Genomic DNA, 17818 nt, shown 5'->3' with positions numbered 1-17818 from the left:
CGGCACGGACCCAAATCCAGGAACCGATATTCGAAACGGGATCCGGAATACGAAACGGGCCGCGTAGCCATGATGCCAATCGCTTACGCTCCGTAGCGATCGGAACGCAACTGTCACTGTCGCGCTAATATGGAAGAGTGATATAGATACATAATGCTTTTCGTTGTCGAAGCGACAGCGATTGTAACTCCGGCTAGGTCGGCGGGTCGGTAACTACCAGTAAAAGTATCATTCCTACTTATTTACAGTCTGAGTAGTTTATAATTTCGAAAACACTTAACCCCGCTATATAATACTGACGTATTGATAAGTAATATATTGAAAATATGGTAAAAGTTGTAACCAAATAAGCGGTACATACATAGACTAAAAGAATCCGATCTACACCTGTAAATAATCATAAAGGTATCCGAACTATTCAAAATAAAACGGTGTTCCAAAGGTTTCACGCTACCCGCGATGTAATGAATGCTTTAATTATATTATGGATAGTCATTACAGCAAACACTAAAAAACCTAACTGTTGGTCTTGAAGAGAAAACTTGCAGTATAATGGTCTCGAGTGAACGACTAGGCCGAAATGGGTTTACCCAATTATTTTGTTCTTGATAAAATTAACGGTGTCTTTGTTTCTAAGCGCCCGTTAAACATAAACTTCCTAACATAGGATATACGAAATGATAATTAATTTCAACTAACAACAACCAATATAAGTGTTACTAATATATGTATAGGTTGGAGAATACAAAATGCGCTTTTATGTTTTAATGAACTTTTATTGAAGTTGTGAATTAAATAAAATTACAAAGTGATCGCGGGACGTGCCGGTTAGTTCGGATCGAGAAGGAAGAGAGAGAGTTGCCAGATACAAATTTTAAGGCAACTACAAAATGTATTGCTATATAAAAAAATACTTAAGCTAAGTTTACACTCTATATGTTTTGTATTAAACATAGTTGGGGCCAGGCAATATTACATACAGGTAAAGAGTGGACCCGCCAATAGGAACCTAAACACTAGACAAGTTATTAATACTACATTACAGGTAAAGGACATAACTTTGTTATGGCTCTACGAAATATCTTATTATTTATTTTAACATCAGCTACCCTTACTAATCCGTCCCTACCAGGGAACGTTTTTACAATACGAGCCATGGGCCAATTTAATGGAGAGGTGTTCATATCTTTAACAATTACCAGGTCACCTTCCTTTAAATTAGTTTGCTGGTATTTCCATTTTGGGCGGCTTTGAAGCTGGGTCAAATAACTTTGAGACCAGGTTTTCCAAAAGTCTTGCTTAAGCTTAGTGCACATTTTCCAAAATGGAACCTGATTTACAGAGGTTTCAGTGAGATCAATTTCAGGATAAGCAGTCAAGACTGCGCCACAAATGAAGTGTCCAGGAGTTATATAATCACAATCATTAGAAATAGCAGATAGTATAGGTCTACTGTTCAAAATTCCTTCTATCTCTATGATTACAGTGTTAAGTTGTTCGTAGGTCAAACATAGATTGCCTACTATTCTTTTAAAGTGGTGTTTTACACTTTTGACGCCACTTTCCCAAATTCCTCCAAACGTTGGAGAATAACTCGGTATCCAATTAAACGTTATATAGTTATCTGAGCAGTATTTGTTAACAGAGTCTCTACAATCTTTGGAGGAAAATAGGTCATACAAGTCTTTTAATGTATTACAAGCACCCTTAAAGGTTTTTGCGTTGTCACAAAATATGTTTGTGGGCATGCCACGCCGAGAAATAAATCGTTTAAGACATGCTAAGAAGGTTTCAGTCGTGAGATCAGAAACAAGTTCTAAGTGTATCGCTTTTACAGCAAAGCAAACAAAAAGCGCAATGTAGCCTTTTGTAATAATAGGCTTCCTAATGCGAGAGACCTTTACGTTAAACGGACCGCAGAAATCAATTCCTACATGCTGAAAGGGCCTGCTCTGAGTGATTCTTTCTTTAGGCAGATCTCCCATCAACTGCTTTGCTGCTTCAGCTTTCATACGTATACATTTTATACATTTATGCACCACCTTTTTTACCTCTCGTATACCATTCACAAGATGATGTCTCTGAGATAGAGAGCCTAATACTAGCCTAGCGCCTGCATGCATAAGTCTTAAGTGCTCTCGTTCTATAATGAGATCGGTGATAAAGGAGTTTTTTGGAAGTATAGACGGATGCCGCTTGTCATAAGACAGGTTCTCTGCATTTTGCAGTCTCCCCACGGCCCTAATAACACCATTTTTATCTAGAAATGCTAATTGATCACTAATTGTGACAGGCTTATTTTTTGAGAGCAGGACTAATTCTTTACTAAAATGCTCTGCCTGTGTACAACGTACAATCTTCGTCATAGAGTCACGCAATTCCCTTGCAGTTAAATTACTACTTGTTATTTTGTTGTCTTTGTACAAGCAGTTATTGTAAAATCTATAAATAAAACCTATCACTTTTTGAAGTTTACTAATGTTAGAATAATTTCTTAATAAATCTAGAGGCTCTACATTTGTGGTATGGCACAAAATTCCCTCTACATCGTCAGAAGACGCATCCAATGAAGCACTATGCGACTCTACATGTGTCATGATATCGTCATAATTAAACTCTTCTAAGTTAGTATGTGTATAATTTACATCACAAAGACTTGGCGAACCATGCCACCATAAATCACACTCCTGCAGCTTATTTGGTTCAACTCCCCTTGATAATAAGTCAGCAGGATTATCTTTTGACCTAACGTACAGCCATTGCGAGTTTTCAGTCAGCTTTACAATTTGTTTGACTCTATTTTTTACGTATACGGTACTTTTAACTGCCGCTGTCTTGATCCACCACAATACAATTTGTGAATCACTATAAAGAAATATTTTATGAGGAAGTCTATCATATAAAATCTTACTGACCCTACTTGCCAATTGCGCTAAAAGTAGAGCAGCAGAAAGCTCCAATTGAGGTATGGTGTGAGATTTCGAAAGTGGGGACACTCGGGATTTGGAACATAATAAGTTCACTTGAACCGAACCGTCAGTCATAAAAACTCTTAGGTAGAGACAGCTCCCGAAAGCTTTAAGAGATGCATCGGCATACCCTACTAGCTCTACATTTGATACTAATTTAAGGTTTACACATCTTTCTATTTTAATTTGACCCATTTGCTTCAAATTATTTAAAAAGTTTGACCAGTATAGGAACTTTTCACTTGGGATTGTAGAGTCCCAATCTTTCCGCATAGAGCTATGGAGTTCTTGCATGAATAGTTTGGCCACCACTATTACTGGGCCAATTAAACCAAGTGGGTCAAACATTTTCCCAATAAAGCTGAGAATTTTTCTTTTTGTATTCAGTATTGTTGCCTCATCAATTTCAGGGCAAGAGAAACTCAATTTATCTGAATTTATTTCGAGCGTGAGACCTAATGTCTTCACGGTGTCATTTTGACCTATCTCTATACTATCAATTTGTCTGTGCTCAACTGGTATATCGCTTAAAACTGGAGCGTGGTTCGAGCACCATTTATGTAACGAGAAACTACCTAACTTCAGAAGCTCTACAATCTGCCTTTTCAGCTCTTGAAGTGTCTCTACATCATCAGCGCCAGTCAGCACATCATCAACAAATGTATTTTTATAAATAGCCTGAGCGGCCAAAGGAAATTGATCCTTATGCATATTAGCTAGCTCATTTAGAGCTCTTGTAGCTAAAAATGTACTCGACTTTAAACCGTATGTAACAGTTTGAAGCTGCAAGCAGTTGATAGGGTCTTTGGGCGAGTCGCGCCATAAAATGTTTTGAAGTCCGCGTTGATGTTCATTTATAAAAACATTGCGAAACATTTTTTGAATGTCACAAGTTAAAATAAAGGGATAAGTCCTGAATAAAATAAGGATATCAAAGAGCTCACTCTGTACAACAGGTCCGTTCAGCATGACTTGATTCAGCGATGTCCCGTTTCTAGATCTCATCGATCCATCAAAGACCACACGATGAGGTGAGGTTCGACTCGACGGATTGAACACGCAGTGGTGTCCTAGAAAAAACACAGGACCATTTAAATCATAACCCTCAATATCAACTATCTTTGCATGTCCTAATTCCAGATATAGGTCAATAAATTTTTTATATTGTTCAAATAACAAAGGATCTTTTTGTAATCTTTTTTCTAACATTATGAATCTATTATAGGCAACAGAAAATGAGTCACCTAGGTCTAACTCTTCCATGGGGAAAGCTAATGGCATATCAACATAAAATCTATTTTCTTTGAGTGATATAGAGTCTTGAAATATTTTTTCAGCTTGTATAAACTCATCATTTGTAGCTTTTTCCACTTCGGGAAGTTTTTCAGAGAGCCAGAATTGCTCCATTACATTTTCCAATTTTTCACCATCAGATATATTATTAACTAAATTTGTTACAATATTACATGTAGTACCTTGCTCGGGGATACTTCCTCCGACAATATATCCTAACATGGTATTCTGGAATACCGGTCCATTTTCAGTTTTTATGCAGCCCTGCAACAATATAGCAAAATAGATGTTTGCTGCAAGCAACAGAGGGATATCATTTGTTATGTAAAATGTGTCATCAGCTAAAGTTATATTTCTTGGGATATGATATTTAGATACATCTAATGTTCTTTGAGGCAGTTTGGAAGTAATTTCATCACTTATGTGACATTTTAATATTATTTTAACATTATTTTTACAAGATTGAAGAGTCAAAATGACATACTCATTCACTTTACATATTTGTTTACGGAAACCAATAATATTGTTTGGCTCAATCATAGGTTTTAAGCCAAGCCTGCTTACCAAATCTGAACGAATAAAACTGCCTTGAGATGCAGTGTCCAGTAATGCCTTGCATGTCACCTCTTCATTATTTTTAGTTTTTAATTTGACCTTTATGGTTGGCAGCAAAACACCACTATCAGACACACAATTTAAAATAGTATTAACAGCAATGTCAAACTCACCAGCATCAGATGATAGTGGCTGTTGACTGTCATCATTATTTGTCCTGGGCTTGTCCACATTCACATTGCGCTCCTGATGCAGCAATGTGTTGTGGCCCTGTTTACACATTTTACATTTAAAAGTAAATTTACATTTCCCATCATGGTTATTGAGGCATACATTACACATGTGTTTTTCATTTACATAGGATTGCCTCTGAGCAATAGGTAAAATTTTAAATATGGGACAGTTATATATCTGATGGTCTTTATTTTCACAATACCTACAGGGCGGCAACGACTTCGATACCACATTTGTAACCTTAGGTATTGATTTGTGAGTACCTTCATAGCAAGTACTCTTATTATTAAGATGTTTGTTAGCACCATCATAGTAGGTACTATGTTTATTTTGATGACTATCTTCGAGTGCTATAGCACGCTTTTCTAAATATTCAATGAAACCAGCCATCGTAGGCATGGTGTCAGAGTCCCGGTCTAATTGGTATGCCCGGTGTGTGAATTGATCTAACTTTCGAGTCAAAATTGATATTAAAAGCATGTCCCATTTATCAACGGGTTCATCTAAATTTTTTAATGCATGCATCTGTTGATTTATTTGTGAAACAAATGTTCGTATAGAAGCCGCTGTGCCCTTTTGTATATTAGAAATATCTAACAATATACCTATATGATTTGCAACTAATCTAGCCTTGTTGTCAAATCTCTTTTTTAATAATTGTATTGCTTCTTTATATGACTCATTTACCAACGGCAAGTTCAGAATAACCGCCAACGCATCGTCCTGTAGGTACTTTCTCAAATAAAAAAGCTTTTGCACATCAGACAGCGAGCTATTCTGATCAATGACAGCAGTAAATAAGTCGAAAAAGGGTTTAAATTTAGTGAAATCCTTTCCGTCGTAAAAGGGTATTTCAATTGTGGGTAACTTACATGTGGATGCGTTGTGGCACTCCGAAGTCACTTTTGTGTTTAACATTTTAAGAGAGCTATTTATTTTTGCTAATATGGAATAGTATTTCTCTTCAATATCCCCCACCTGTTCACCGTCGCCTTCATCAATACTTAGGATGTCCATTTGCACCTTTTCGTAATCTTTTAAGGTGGAAATGAGCTTCTCTTTACGCGCCTCCAATATATCGGCGCTGGCGGCTGCCAAACATACGGGATCCTTGACAAAATTGTCGATTCTTGTAATGGTTCCTTTGCACTGTGAGCGTATAACACGTAATTTTTTTAATTTCTCCATTTCGGTAGACATTTTAATATTTATTTACGACGAACGAAGGCACAAACACTTTTAAACGAAGGCACAGAGACGTTGATAGCACTTTGTTTTGATTTTTAATAAACGTCAATGTCAAACGTGACAGATGACACAAAATGTCAAAAACCGCTGCGAAGTTCCGCAAGATGGCTGCGGATCGCGCCAACTTCACTCTATATTGAAAAATGAAGAATGCCGGTGGTCGAAAAATTCGACTTATACCGAATTACTTGCGGTTTTTGATGAGGTCGCCGCTTCTTTCTCCAATCCGTGTATGATTTTCGTTCTATGATAGATAGAACGAAGTTGCAGGCCAGCAGCGCCAGCCTAGGCACTGCCACGACGAGATACCAGCCGGTATAGACGGCCAGCCAGCTCGCGCACGCACTTGCCGCGAACACTATTTCGACGAAACATCGGACACTGATGCTTTTCCCTCGAAGGACCACTTGCGCATGGAGAATACAAAATGCGCTTTTATGTTTTAATGAACTTTTATTGAAGTTGTGAATTAAATAAAATTACAAAGTGATCGCGGGACGTGCCGGTTAGTTCGGATCGAGAAGGAAGAGAGAGAGTTGCCAGATACAAATTTTAAGGCAACTACAAAATGTATTGCTATATAAAAAAATACTTAAGCTAAGTTTACACTCTATATGTTTTGTATTAAACATAGGTATATAATTATAATAATTTTACACCACTGTTACTATTGTAACCACTTAATTGGGCAATTAAGATTTAAATCAATCAGTTCTAATATTAATACCTACATAATATAATACATTCAGGAATACCATACTGACTTGTAGGTACTTACCACTTCTGATCTGTAATAAAAATTCCTTCTTCCATAACAGCAATATATTTCCTGATCACAATATTCCGTTACAGTTCAATCTCCAATCACCTCACTTCACAATCGTCCTCCCTTCACCTCTGCCCGTAACCGAATGCCCCTTAACCGCCATGCCAGTCGTCTTTTATTCTTTCTTCCAACTACCTTCTATTTACAAAGGTCAACTATCAATCACGTTACTTTTAAATTTATTAAATTATAGAGATTATTCAACTCTATTTCATTAAATCTGTTTCTAATAATTAGTAATTTTAATGAATCTTACAGTACAATCAAATGAATTAAAAAAGAAAAAAAACTAGATATCTATTTAGGTTAGTAATTTTACGGTGATTTTTCCCCAGGTAAAAATCTCCTAACCAGGGAGGGGTATGTGACATAGCCATGTCACCAGCGCGCCATGTCACCGCAGCGACGCGCCCTGAGCGGAATCCGGCCACATCGACACGACGGCGCCGCGCGGGGCGCGACGGAGGGGAACACCAACCGGCAGCTATATAACCGCGCGCAGCACTCAGTAGAGGGCCCATTACGTCACCGCCGCTTCTCGACAACACACCTCTCCTAGTCCCTTTCCTGTGGTCGCGGCCGGGGTGACATATGTGCGCCTAGGCCAGGCTATCCCCTTCCATCACGAGCTGGAGCGGTCACCGCCTGCCAGTGAATCCTCATACGCAGGGCCTGTAGCGGACACCGTCGGCCGGCGTAACTCCTGCCCTCGATCTCCCCTATCATTCCCGCCTACCACGACCTACCCTTAACCTAGCCCGGAGCTAGGTTCGCGTTTGTATTACCTAGGGCATTCGCGCATACCGCCGCTACCATAGAGAACCGGCCGACCAGGGCATATTAGTGATAAGTGTTAGATATTAAGTGTTTACAATACACGGCATAAAGCCCCGTCTATACCAGTGTACTATCCGTGTTTGTGTTAACAACCCGTAAGTCCCCTTTCTCCCAAATCTGACACTAGCTCGGTAAACCTCTCCAGCCTTCCAGGCCGAGGGGATATGTGACTCCTGCTCAGGCAGCACATCACAGAAGTGTGGTACTTGTGATACGTACCGATTACTTGTGTTCCCGAAGTACCTAAATGTAGTCACCTCCTCGTCCAGCGCTGTTTGTACTGCGTCTTTTAACGAATCGAAATTTTTCGCTGCTATGATTGTACCGTACCAAACCTACGATTACGCAACCCGTCGGCGAATCTTTTTATGACAATTTTCTCATTTAAAGGTTTTAACACCTTTAAATTGTTGACGTCGCCGCCGGCTTGTGCAATCGTTAAGTCTACAAATAGTTTTGTTAACTCCTGTCCAAAGTCGTTTATGGAACTATCATTTTGGCGATACCGTAGTAGTTTAGTCTGCATGGTAGTAGCTGATTCTTGTGCTAGTAATCTACTTCTCATGTCCTCAAGTAATTCTTGAACTGTGTTATATTTTTCATTTAGTCTTAATTTGGCTGACTGAGATAGTCTTTTTTCAATACAAAGTTGATTAATTTGTCTTTACACTTAACCTTTAACCCTGACTCGTAATATTCGATGTTATCTATTAACTGACGAGTTATATCCTCGTCATCTGTCATTAACGGCATTAAGATTAAGAGCTGTTTTAACTCAAAGACATCCATTGCTATTGCTTGTACGAGTGACTCCTTAGATTCTTGACACAATGCAATAACCTCACTGTACAATTGCCGAAATTCCTCATTCAATGAACTAATATTTGTCACGTCCTCGTCACTTAAATTACCCTTGGAGGCGTGCTCGCTTGCAATATCGATATTATGTTTAAATTGTACTTCCAAGTCTTTGACTTCGTCTAATCTTTTCTTTAATATCTCTCTTTTACGCCTAGCAGAACCTAATTTTATTAAATATGTCCTTATTGCTTTTAATGCCTCATGTATATTTTGTAACTCTTTCGTCATTTGGATTACAATCCTACTGCTGAACGACACTTTAATGATTATATGGCTATTATTATTGTGGTGTTGTGGGCTTTGAGTGTCGCATCGACCAGCATTGATCTATTGTGACGGCCCTTTAAAGTTCATTACTAATGCCCGTTGCATCCAGAAAGTTCCAGATTCTTTGGGCCGTAATGTTCTGTACCTCATAGGGTTGCACTACGTGTCGCCCTAGGTAGGTACTTCTTTTTGACATTAGTGGTCCACAAGAGCAGAAAATGTGCATTGCAGTCTCCTCTGACTCCTGACAGAACCTGCATGTCGCATCTCGTTTCTTGCCAATTTGAAACATATGTTTATTCAACTTACAGTGTCCAGTCAGTATTCTGGTCACCGCGCAGGTTTGGTGCCTTTTGAGCCCTAAAAGCTCCTTAGCAGTTCTGCTGTTGAACCCTTTGATTAGAGCTTTCGAGTGTTCTTGTCCTTTAACGAACTTCCACCAATCGAATGCTCTCGTTTTTTCTAAGTTGCTGAGCAGAGAATATGCATCCCGTTTTGTGATTCCACAGAACAGTTCTGGGCCGACCAGGGGTGTGTCTGCGCCCTTTCTATCAAGTTCGTCCGCTTCTTCGTTTCCGTTAATGTCGGAGTGCCCTGGTACCCATCTAAGTGTGACTTTGTTGGAGTTAGCCAATGCATTTAGGTTTGTTTTACAGTTCTGGATTAGTTTTGAGTTTGACTCAAGGGATTCTAGTGCCAGCAGAGCAGCCTGGCTGTCTGAGTTGATGTAGATATGCTGGTGTCTTAGGTTTCTATCCAGGTTGATCTCCGTACATTTGTTGATGGCGATGACTTCTGCTTGGAAGATTGAGGCCTGTATGCCCATGCTGACGCTAGCTCTGAGCTTAGGTCTCTCACCATAGATCCCACATCCTACATCATTGCCTTTTTTGGAACCATCTGTATACCAAATGTGGCTTCCCTCTTCGACGCACATTTGGTTGTTGATCCATTTGTCTCTAGGAGGTATTTCTACTGTGTACAGTTTGGTGAGATGACATTCGGTGTGCGTGTAATCAGTGGGCATGCTAAGGGTTCTATTTGCAAAAACCCAGGCCTTTATATTGGCTAATGCCTGAGAGCGCCATTTTGGCCTGTTTAGCGTGCATATTCTGTAGACGCACTGCTTGGCCACCTTTTGCACCTGCAAGTGGAGTGGTATGATGTCCAGCAGTGCATCTAGGGCCGCTCCCGGTGTCGAGGAGAAGGCACCTGTTACTGTTAAACAAGCCGTGCGTTGCAGGCTGTTTAGAGTGTCTATTGCTGTCTTTTGGCTGGTTTTGTTATACCACACTGCGGAGGCGTAGGTGACAATTGGCCTCACTACGTATAACCACATAGCAATTTTGTGTCTTAAGCCCCATCTTGCTCCTGCTATTCGACAGCATGACCACATGGCCATTTTCGCTTTTTGTATAATGTTTCTCAGGTGAGGGTTCCAAGTTAACTTTTGGTCGAAGGTGACCCCTAGATACTTGACCTCTTCCGAGAACGGTATTATTTGTCCATTAAGTCTTGGTTTTGTTAGTTTATCGAGCTTCCGTTTCCTTGTGAATGATACTATTACAGTTTTGCTCGGATTAATGGACAAGTCATTTTCTCTACACCATTTGAATATTGTGTTTAGAGCTCCTTGCATTAGGTTGGATATTGTGTTGAGGCAAGGGCCTTTGACGATGACTACAAGGTCGTCGGCATATCCTTGTGTGTCAAAGTCTTGGCCTGACATGATTGCAAGAAGTTGGTGCTAGGGTCCGTAATAGTGGGGATAGAACGCCTTCTTGTGGGCACCCTTTAGTGGTATAAAATTCATGCATGTATTCATGGTCAGAGTGGCTACTCTGTTCGAGAGCATGCTATGTACACATCTGGTGGTGGTTTCGTCTACTCCCTTTGATTTCATACCATTGAGTATGGTCTCTGTGGGCGTGTCGTCGAAAGCACCTTCAACATCAAGGAACGCACATAGAGCGGTTTGCTTTTCCTCTAGGGTTTTCTGCACCTTGTCAACCAGGCCGAGTAGGGCAGTCTCCGTAGATTTACCCTTTTGGTAAGCATGTTGGTTTACAGTTAGTGGTCTATCCACCAGGTATTTCGCTCTAATGTGCTGATCAATGATTCTTTCCATCGTTTTGAGTAAGAACGATGTTAGACTAATAGGTCTGAAGGATTTAGGCTGTGAAAAGTCCTTTTTCCCTGCTTTTGGTATAAATCGTACCTTGACCCTAGTCCATTGATCTGGTATAATTCCCCACGCAAAACTTGCTCGGAATATTCTGTCCAGATGCGGGAGGAGGAGGTCCTGTCCTTGCTGTAAAAGCGCTGGAAACACTCCGTCTTCTCCCGCCGATTTAAATGGTTTAAATTTTCCCAAAGCCCATTTAATTTTGTTTGGTCTAAAGATGTTAGTTGCCAAATTCCAGTCTATATAGCGTGCCCTGTGGATTTGATTATTCCTTTGGGCGCATAACTGTGTGTTACTGGTTGTGTACGAACCGGGGAAGTGGGTGCCTCTGAGCAGGTCTAGAGTTTCCTCTTCTGTGTTCGTAAAAGTGCCATCTGGTCTTTTAAGAAGACCGAGGTAGTTGGTTGGTGTCTTGGACAGTATTTTGTGAATTCGTGCTCCTTTAGTTTGGGCAATCTCTTCACAGAACCTTCTCCATGACTTCCTTTTTGCCTTCCTGATTTGTTTATTATATTCAGTCAACGCTCTACCATACCTTTCCCACTCATTCGGTGTGGTCGAGTGATTGAATAAGCGACGTGTGGACCTGCGGAGGTTTTCTAGCCTTTTGTTCCACCACGTCGTTGAGTTAGCAGTTTTTGACTCTTTCAAAGGACAGCTTTGTTCGTAGGCCCTAAGTATGCCTTCGGATATTAAGTTAACTGTTAGGTTGAGAGAGTCTGGTGTTTTAACATATTTAGGTAAATCCTTTAGACGGTTTTCGAGGTCAGCTTTATAGGCTTCCCATGACGTTTCTTTTGGATTTCTACGCGTTAGTGATTCCCTAACTAGAGAGTCTTTAACACTGAACAAAATATGTCTGTGGTCCGACATTGCGTTTTCGCTGCTGACACGCCAGTCGACTAGGCAGCTTGCCGCCTTTTCAGTAGCAAAGGTTATATCTAATACTTCTTGCCTAGCTCTAGTTACGAAGGTGCCCGTGTTGCCCTTATTCAACAAGTGCAGACAATTGGTAAAGATAAATTGGGAGAGTAACTTACCCCTTTTGTTGATTCCAGTGCTCCCCCAGATGGTGTGGTGGGCGTTGGCATCACACCCCACAATAAGTTCCGCCTTTTGTGCCTGAGCGTACTCTAGCACTTTAGTCAGTTCTTCTGTGGGGTCTTGCTTCTCTCCGGGCAGGTAGGCGGAGCAAACTATTACCTTCAGTGCTCCTCTCCCTTTGAGATTGACATAGGCAGCTACGGTGTCTTCAATGCATAGTTCTGTAACAGGCAAGAAGTTAATGTTTTTGTTAAATACGATGCAGGCTCTCGGCTTAGCACGTAGATTAGTACCTTTCCTGCTCTGTTGAGTCCTGTTACCATGGATTTGTTGTTTATCCATGGTTCTTGTATGAGGGCGATGTCCAGGCCATTTTCGCCGAAGAGTTTCTCTACGACCGCAGTGGCCGCTATGGCGTGGTGTAGATTGGCCTGTAGGAACATCACCCCCCTTCCCTGGTAGCGTCGTTATTTGCCACGGCGGTGGGCACTGTTGTGTCCTTGGTGGCCTCCTCCGTTCCCTCTACCCCTTGGACGGTTTTTGCCCCTGTGGCCTCCCCTGTTGGCGAGAAACCGCTGCATCCCCGAAGATCCTGGAGTAGGATTAGAGGTGGAAGGAGCCGCCCGCTTTGGGCCAGAAGGCACCTTTGGGGCGGGTGTTTGGGTTAGGGTGGTGGGTGGGACAGGGTTTGCAGGCTGCGGTGTTGGGTTTTGGGTGGGTTGCGTTTCTGGCTGTTGGGTCTTAGGTTGGCCCTTTAGCCGAAACTGGACCTCCCGGAAACCTAGGTTTGCCTTTAGGCCCTTTTTTTGAAGGTTCTCCACCGACACGTCGTCTAGAGACAGGGTTACCATAACCCCGCCCTTCTCAACTTTGGTGTGGAGAATCTTCCATATCTCTGTGTGCAGCCCCTGGTTCTGCGCATAGAGTAGAGATAGCGACTGCTTGACCTTGGAGTCGTCTATCTCAGGAATGAACACCATCCCTATATTAGGCTTAGGACGCTCATTTTCAGGGATGACCCCGAGGTTGGCTTCCGACCATGGTTTTAGGTTCGGTGTTATTTCCTCAAGCCAGGCTTTGGATCTTTGGTCACTGCATGTAATGAGTAACCAGCCTGGCTTGTAAGCATAACCCTTAAACTTTGGTCCCTCGTCCATTTCCAGAGTCGCAATCTTTTGCAGGATGGTATTGCATAGGGACCCCAATTGCGCGACATTCATCGGCTTGGAGTCCTTGATTCCGACCCGGACCTGGCTAAGGACCTCGTTATAGGGTTGTGGAGGTTGGGGATGGGTTGTAGGGCTCTCACTCACCTTTGGGTACTTGCTGGCGATTTCTCCTCCGAGCGCGGCCGTTTGGCCGATTTCGGCTCGGGTTTGGAGTGTGAGGACCCGAACTTGTACCCCATCTTCTTAAGTTCCGCAAAGCTCTTTGCGGACAGTGGTAGCGCTTCCTCGTGCGCAACTCCTAGTCCTCTAAGAGCTTTGTAGCGGCTCTTCACAGAGCCCGTCAATTTCTTGACGGACTTGCGTGTGTCAGGGTTGGGAGCCTCCGTTGGGTTGTTTGGGCAATGAGTATCGCTCCTTTCAACCGTGTCGGCGCTCTCCACTCCCTCCATCGCTTGCTCCGATGTTTGGGCAGAGTCTTCCGCACCTACCATCAGGGGCATTAGTTCCTGGCATAGGTCTTCCAGGGTACCTTCTGTTTTTTTATTAGCTTTCTCCATACAAATCCCACGAGAAGCTAGGGAAAAATGTGGTCAGTTGCCAGCAGAGCCCCGCTTGCTGGAACAAGGCAAAATACACCTCGAGGTTGCCCGGTATCGAAGGTCATCGTTAGCGACTGAGCTCCCCCTCAGCCACGCATCTCTCGCCACGATTGGTCCACCTTAGATTGGGGTTTTATCAAGAGGTTGTCTCCTCTTGGAGTGAAGTAGGAGTGGTGGTGTGAAAGGAAAATCTAGGGTTTGCATTCCGGGTCCCAAATGTGCGGAAGAGTTATTCCGCACATTCAGGCTCCGGACTGCAAACCCTAGGAGAAGGAAAGTTGAGACGGGAATAGAGACAGGAAGTGACATTTTGGATCATGGGATTGAAAGATGGAATTCTAGGGTAAGGAAAGGAACACCTAGTGGGTTGGGATGCCACAACATTTGGCGTGGCCCACACGGGTAAGTAATATAAGACATAAAAACTTATACTATAATATTCATATTATATACGCTCATATTGTATAAGTTTGTTTTGTATACCGTTCAAGGTGTATAACGAACGTTAGATATAACATCAAAATATCTAATTTTGTTAAGTATAACGTTATTTAAGTATAATATCATTGTATATAACGATCATTATGTATAACGTTCATAATATCTCAGATTTATAATGTATATTACTCAATACATCTAACACCAAAATGCATAATGCTCGTATAGAATAACCTAACCTAACCTACTTTTCTGGCAGCAGTTTATTTTGTTTTCTGCAGGGGTCGCAGTTCTAACCTAACCTAACCTACTTTTCTGGCAGCAGTTTGTTTTCTGTAGGGGACGCAGTTCTAACCTAACCTACTTTTCTGGCAGCAGTTTGTTTTCTGCAGGGGTCGCAGTTCTAACCTAACCTAACCTACTTTTCTGGCAGCAGTTTGTTTTCTGTAGGGATCGCAGTTCTAACCTAACCTAACCTACTTTTCTAGCAGCAGTTTGCTTTCCGTAGGGGTCGCAGTTCTAACCTAACCTACTTTTCTAGCAGCAGTTTGTTTTCTGTAGGCGTCGCAGTTCTAACCTAACCTAACCTACTTTTCTGGCAGCAGTTTGTTTTCTGTAGGGGTCGCAGTTCTAACCTAACCTAACCTACTTTTCTGGCAGCAGTCTGTTTTCTGTAGAGGTCGCAGTTCTAACCTAACCTAAGCTACTTTTCTGGCAACAGCTTGTTTTGTATAGGGGCAGCAGTTATAACCTATTTAGTATATCATACGCTATTATATTTTATAATCATTATACTAAAAGATAGTATATACTATGATTCCATAACCTGATAGAATTAAATAAAGAAAACAGTTTAAATTGGTAATGTGAGTTTTATTTTATATATAAGAATCGCCATTACATTAGCAAGAATTAGACACGAGAGACATTAGACATAGAACGTCGGAAACCGGAAGTAAGTTTTAAACTACATGTCATCGACACAAATAAAATAAACCACCACAAAGGTGCAATTACATTGCTATATTTCTAACAATATACGTTATGTATGTTATACAAACTGAATTTATAGTATTTGAGTGTTATATAAAAAATCATTATACAAAATGAGTATTATGTTAAATGACCGTTATTCCTAATAAAAATATTGATTTTGATGTTATAGCAAACGTTCATTATATCTTGTGAACGTTATTAATATGAAATTATATATTAAGTAGTTATATCTCGTGGGACGCACCCATTGGATCTATATCTGAATCCCTAAAGTCTTTTCTCCTATCTTTGCATTCCCTAATATTGTTTGTCATAATGATCAGTTGTCCTAACACTCGTATACTCTAATTTTGGTTTCCCTATTATCGAATGGCCGATTTTTTTTTGTCCTAATATGTTTTTCCCTAATGGCACTTTCCATATTGAGTATTTATCCTAATGTTATGTAGCATAATTCTTTTTTTGCCTAATTATTGTTAGGCCTAACAATTATATATCCTAACCATCATGTTACCTAATTTTACTTAGCCTATCGTTGCTTGACCTAACACTCGTATGCCCTAATTTTGATTTCCCTATTTCGTTTCGTTTTTACAATGGTCGCAGTTCTAACCTAACCTAACCCACTTTTGTGGCAGCAGTTCGTTTTTGCGAGGATCACAGTTCTAACCTAACCTAACCAACTTTTGTGGCAACAGTTCGTTTTTGCAAGGATCGCAGTTCTAACCTAACCTAACCCACTTTTGTGGCAGCAGTTCGTTTTTGCGAGGGTCACAGTTCTAACCTAACCTAACCCATTTTTGTGGCAACAGTTCGTTACCATTCATTATGGAAAGTAATTTTTATGATAATTGATCAATAGGAAAAGTAACTGTTATGACAATTGATCATTAGGGCAATAGCCATTAGGTCAAAACAGTTAGAGCATGTTATTTTATGCCAAACATTGTTAGGGATTTCGAAGAATATGGTAAAAAACATTAGGGATCTTGATAGTTATGGTACAACTGCTTAGGACAAATGAGTCTTAGGTTAACCATTACATTATGGAAAATAATCGTTATGACAATTGATCGTTAGAGCATGTGCCCATTAGGACAAACCAGTTAGGGCAAGTGACTTTAGGACAAACGTTGTTAGGGATTCAGAATGACACCCGAGCGTATTATATGGCTATATATTTGTACTTAATGCTATAATATAATGTCTTATATCCTAATATTTACCATTGGCACTTCTTGCTGAGTTTGACCACAAATCGTGCGACCCGTATACGTAATTACTGTAGGCTTATTTATTACTTTATGCTTATAATATATTTGTATATAATTATGTTGTAATAACATATATTTATAAATTATTAATATACAAAATATACATTTGGCATTCATTACCTGCTTACGGCAGTAGTAGGGATTAGTGGGTGAGTTCTGGCTCACTGAGCCAGACCAACAGTCCCTCCCCCTTTTTTTTCCCTTGGAGCCTTGCAACCTTGCCTTGGACCCAACTTAATGTCATCGTAGTTCGAATCTAACCTAATCTATTTTTTATTAATTTTAGAATATTTCAATTACATACCTACTTTTGCAATGTTAAGTGTTGAAATCTCTATTTTGCACAATGGAATTTTAATGTGACTTTAATGTATGTGCAATCTACTTAGAAACTGGGTTTAGAAATATAAAAACACACATTTTATATAGGATAAGTTTATTCAAGTAATGTTCTGAACATATGAGATATAGCAACATCATTACTTATTCTGTGTACAGTGGAGAAAACATGAACGAAACCATGCAATTTGACATTTTTCGTTTTAAAATAAAAATAAACTATACAGTATTTGCCACAAACCGATGTAAATAAAAACTTTAAAATTGTTGATTACAATGCCATATCTTATTTACAACACCATTGACATCAATATAAATGGCTATCCATATTGGCTATGTCAGCCAGGTTTAAAATCCGGATCTAAATTGATAATAAGCAATTTAAACAGGTGAACAGGTAGCTGAACAAACATTGGCATTTTGTTGGCTGCAAATACATTCGATTCCACGCCTATATTCATTTTACTCATATAGTGTTTAATTTCTTGTGTATTTATCTTGAGTTATATTACACGTGTGATGAAATAAGTCATTGTCTGTTTTATTTATCTAGTAATTAACTGTTGTAATCGACACTTACATCCCGATTTTTATTGATTTCTATAACGTTATCATGCAAACTCGGCATAACTAAACCATTAAGCGTTGCTGTTAACGCTGTATCAAAACGATCTTCTAGCCTTA

At 40.3% G+C, this 17818-nt stretch overlaps 1 protein-coding gene and 1 long non-coding RNA gene across 4 annotated transcripts in view; one reads left to right on the top strand and one right to left on the bottom strand.

Annotated features, from left to right (window-relative positions):
- Positions 1-781: 781 nt before the first annotated feature.
- LOC134805688 (uncharacterized) lies at positions 782-6922 on the bottom strand. 3 transcript variants are annotated; one of them, XM_063778942.1, is made up of 3 exons: positions 6030-6919; positions 4991-5087; positions 782-4526 (listed from the first exon to the last, which is right to left on the bottom strand). In XM_063778942.1, the coding sequence occupies exons 1-3, from the start codon at positions 6249-6251 to the stop codon at positions 4510-4512; spliced, it is 336 nt and encodes a 111-aa protein (XP_063635012.1). In that variant the 5' UTR covers positions 6252-6919; the 3' UTR covers positions 782-4509. The 3 variants fall into 3 exon arrangements, 1 of the variants encoding a protein (XP_063635012.1); XR_010146365.1 differs by having other exon boundaries at positions 783-4526; positions 5924-6922; XR_010146366.1 differs by having other exon boundaries at positions 788-4039; positions 4445-4526; positions 4991-6922.
- Positions 6923-10126: 3204 nt separating this feature from the next.
- The window catches only part of LOC134805704 (uncharacterized), a 364302-nt gene continuing 356610 nt past the window's right edge, over positions 10127-17818 (top strand). Inside the window, exon 1 of the long non-coding RNA XR_010146370.1 lies at positions 10127-10355. This is a non-coding gene — a long non-coding RNA (uncharacterized LOC134805704). The remainder of the gene's footprint in view (positions 10356-17818) is intronic.

Source organism: Cydia splendana, unplaced genomic scaffold (genome assembly GCF_910591565.1).
Source record: "Cydia splendana unplaced genomic scaffold, ilCydSple1.2 scaffold_49_ctg1, whole genome shotgun sequence".
In the NCBI taxonomy this organism is placed as follows: Eukaryota; Metazoa; Arthropoda; class Insecta; order Lepidoptera; family Tortricidae; genus Cydia; species Cydia splendana.
Note: the sequence above shows the minus strand (reverse complement) of the source record. Positions and strands in the feature narration are given on the sequence as shown.

Coding starts and splice junctions, on each gene's coding strand:
- LOC134805688 (XM_063778942.1), bottom strand. CDS start 6,251: ATGTCTACCGAAATGGAGAAATTAAAAAAATTACGTGTTATACGCTCA. Junction 5,088..6,029: donor ATGAAGGCGACGGTGAACAG/GTGGGGGATATT, acceptor ATGTGTAAACAG/GGCCACAACACATTGCTGCA.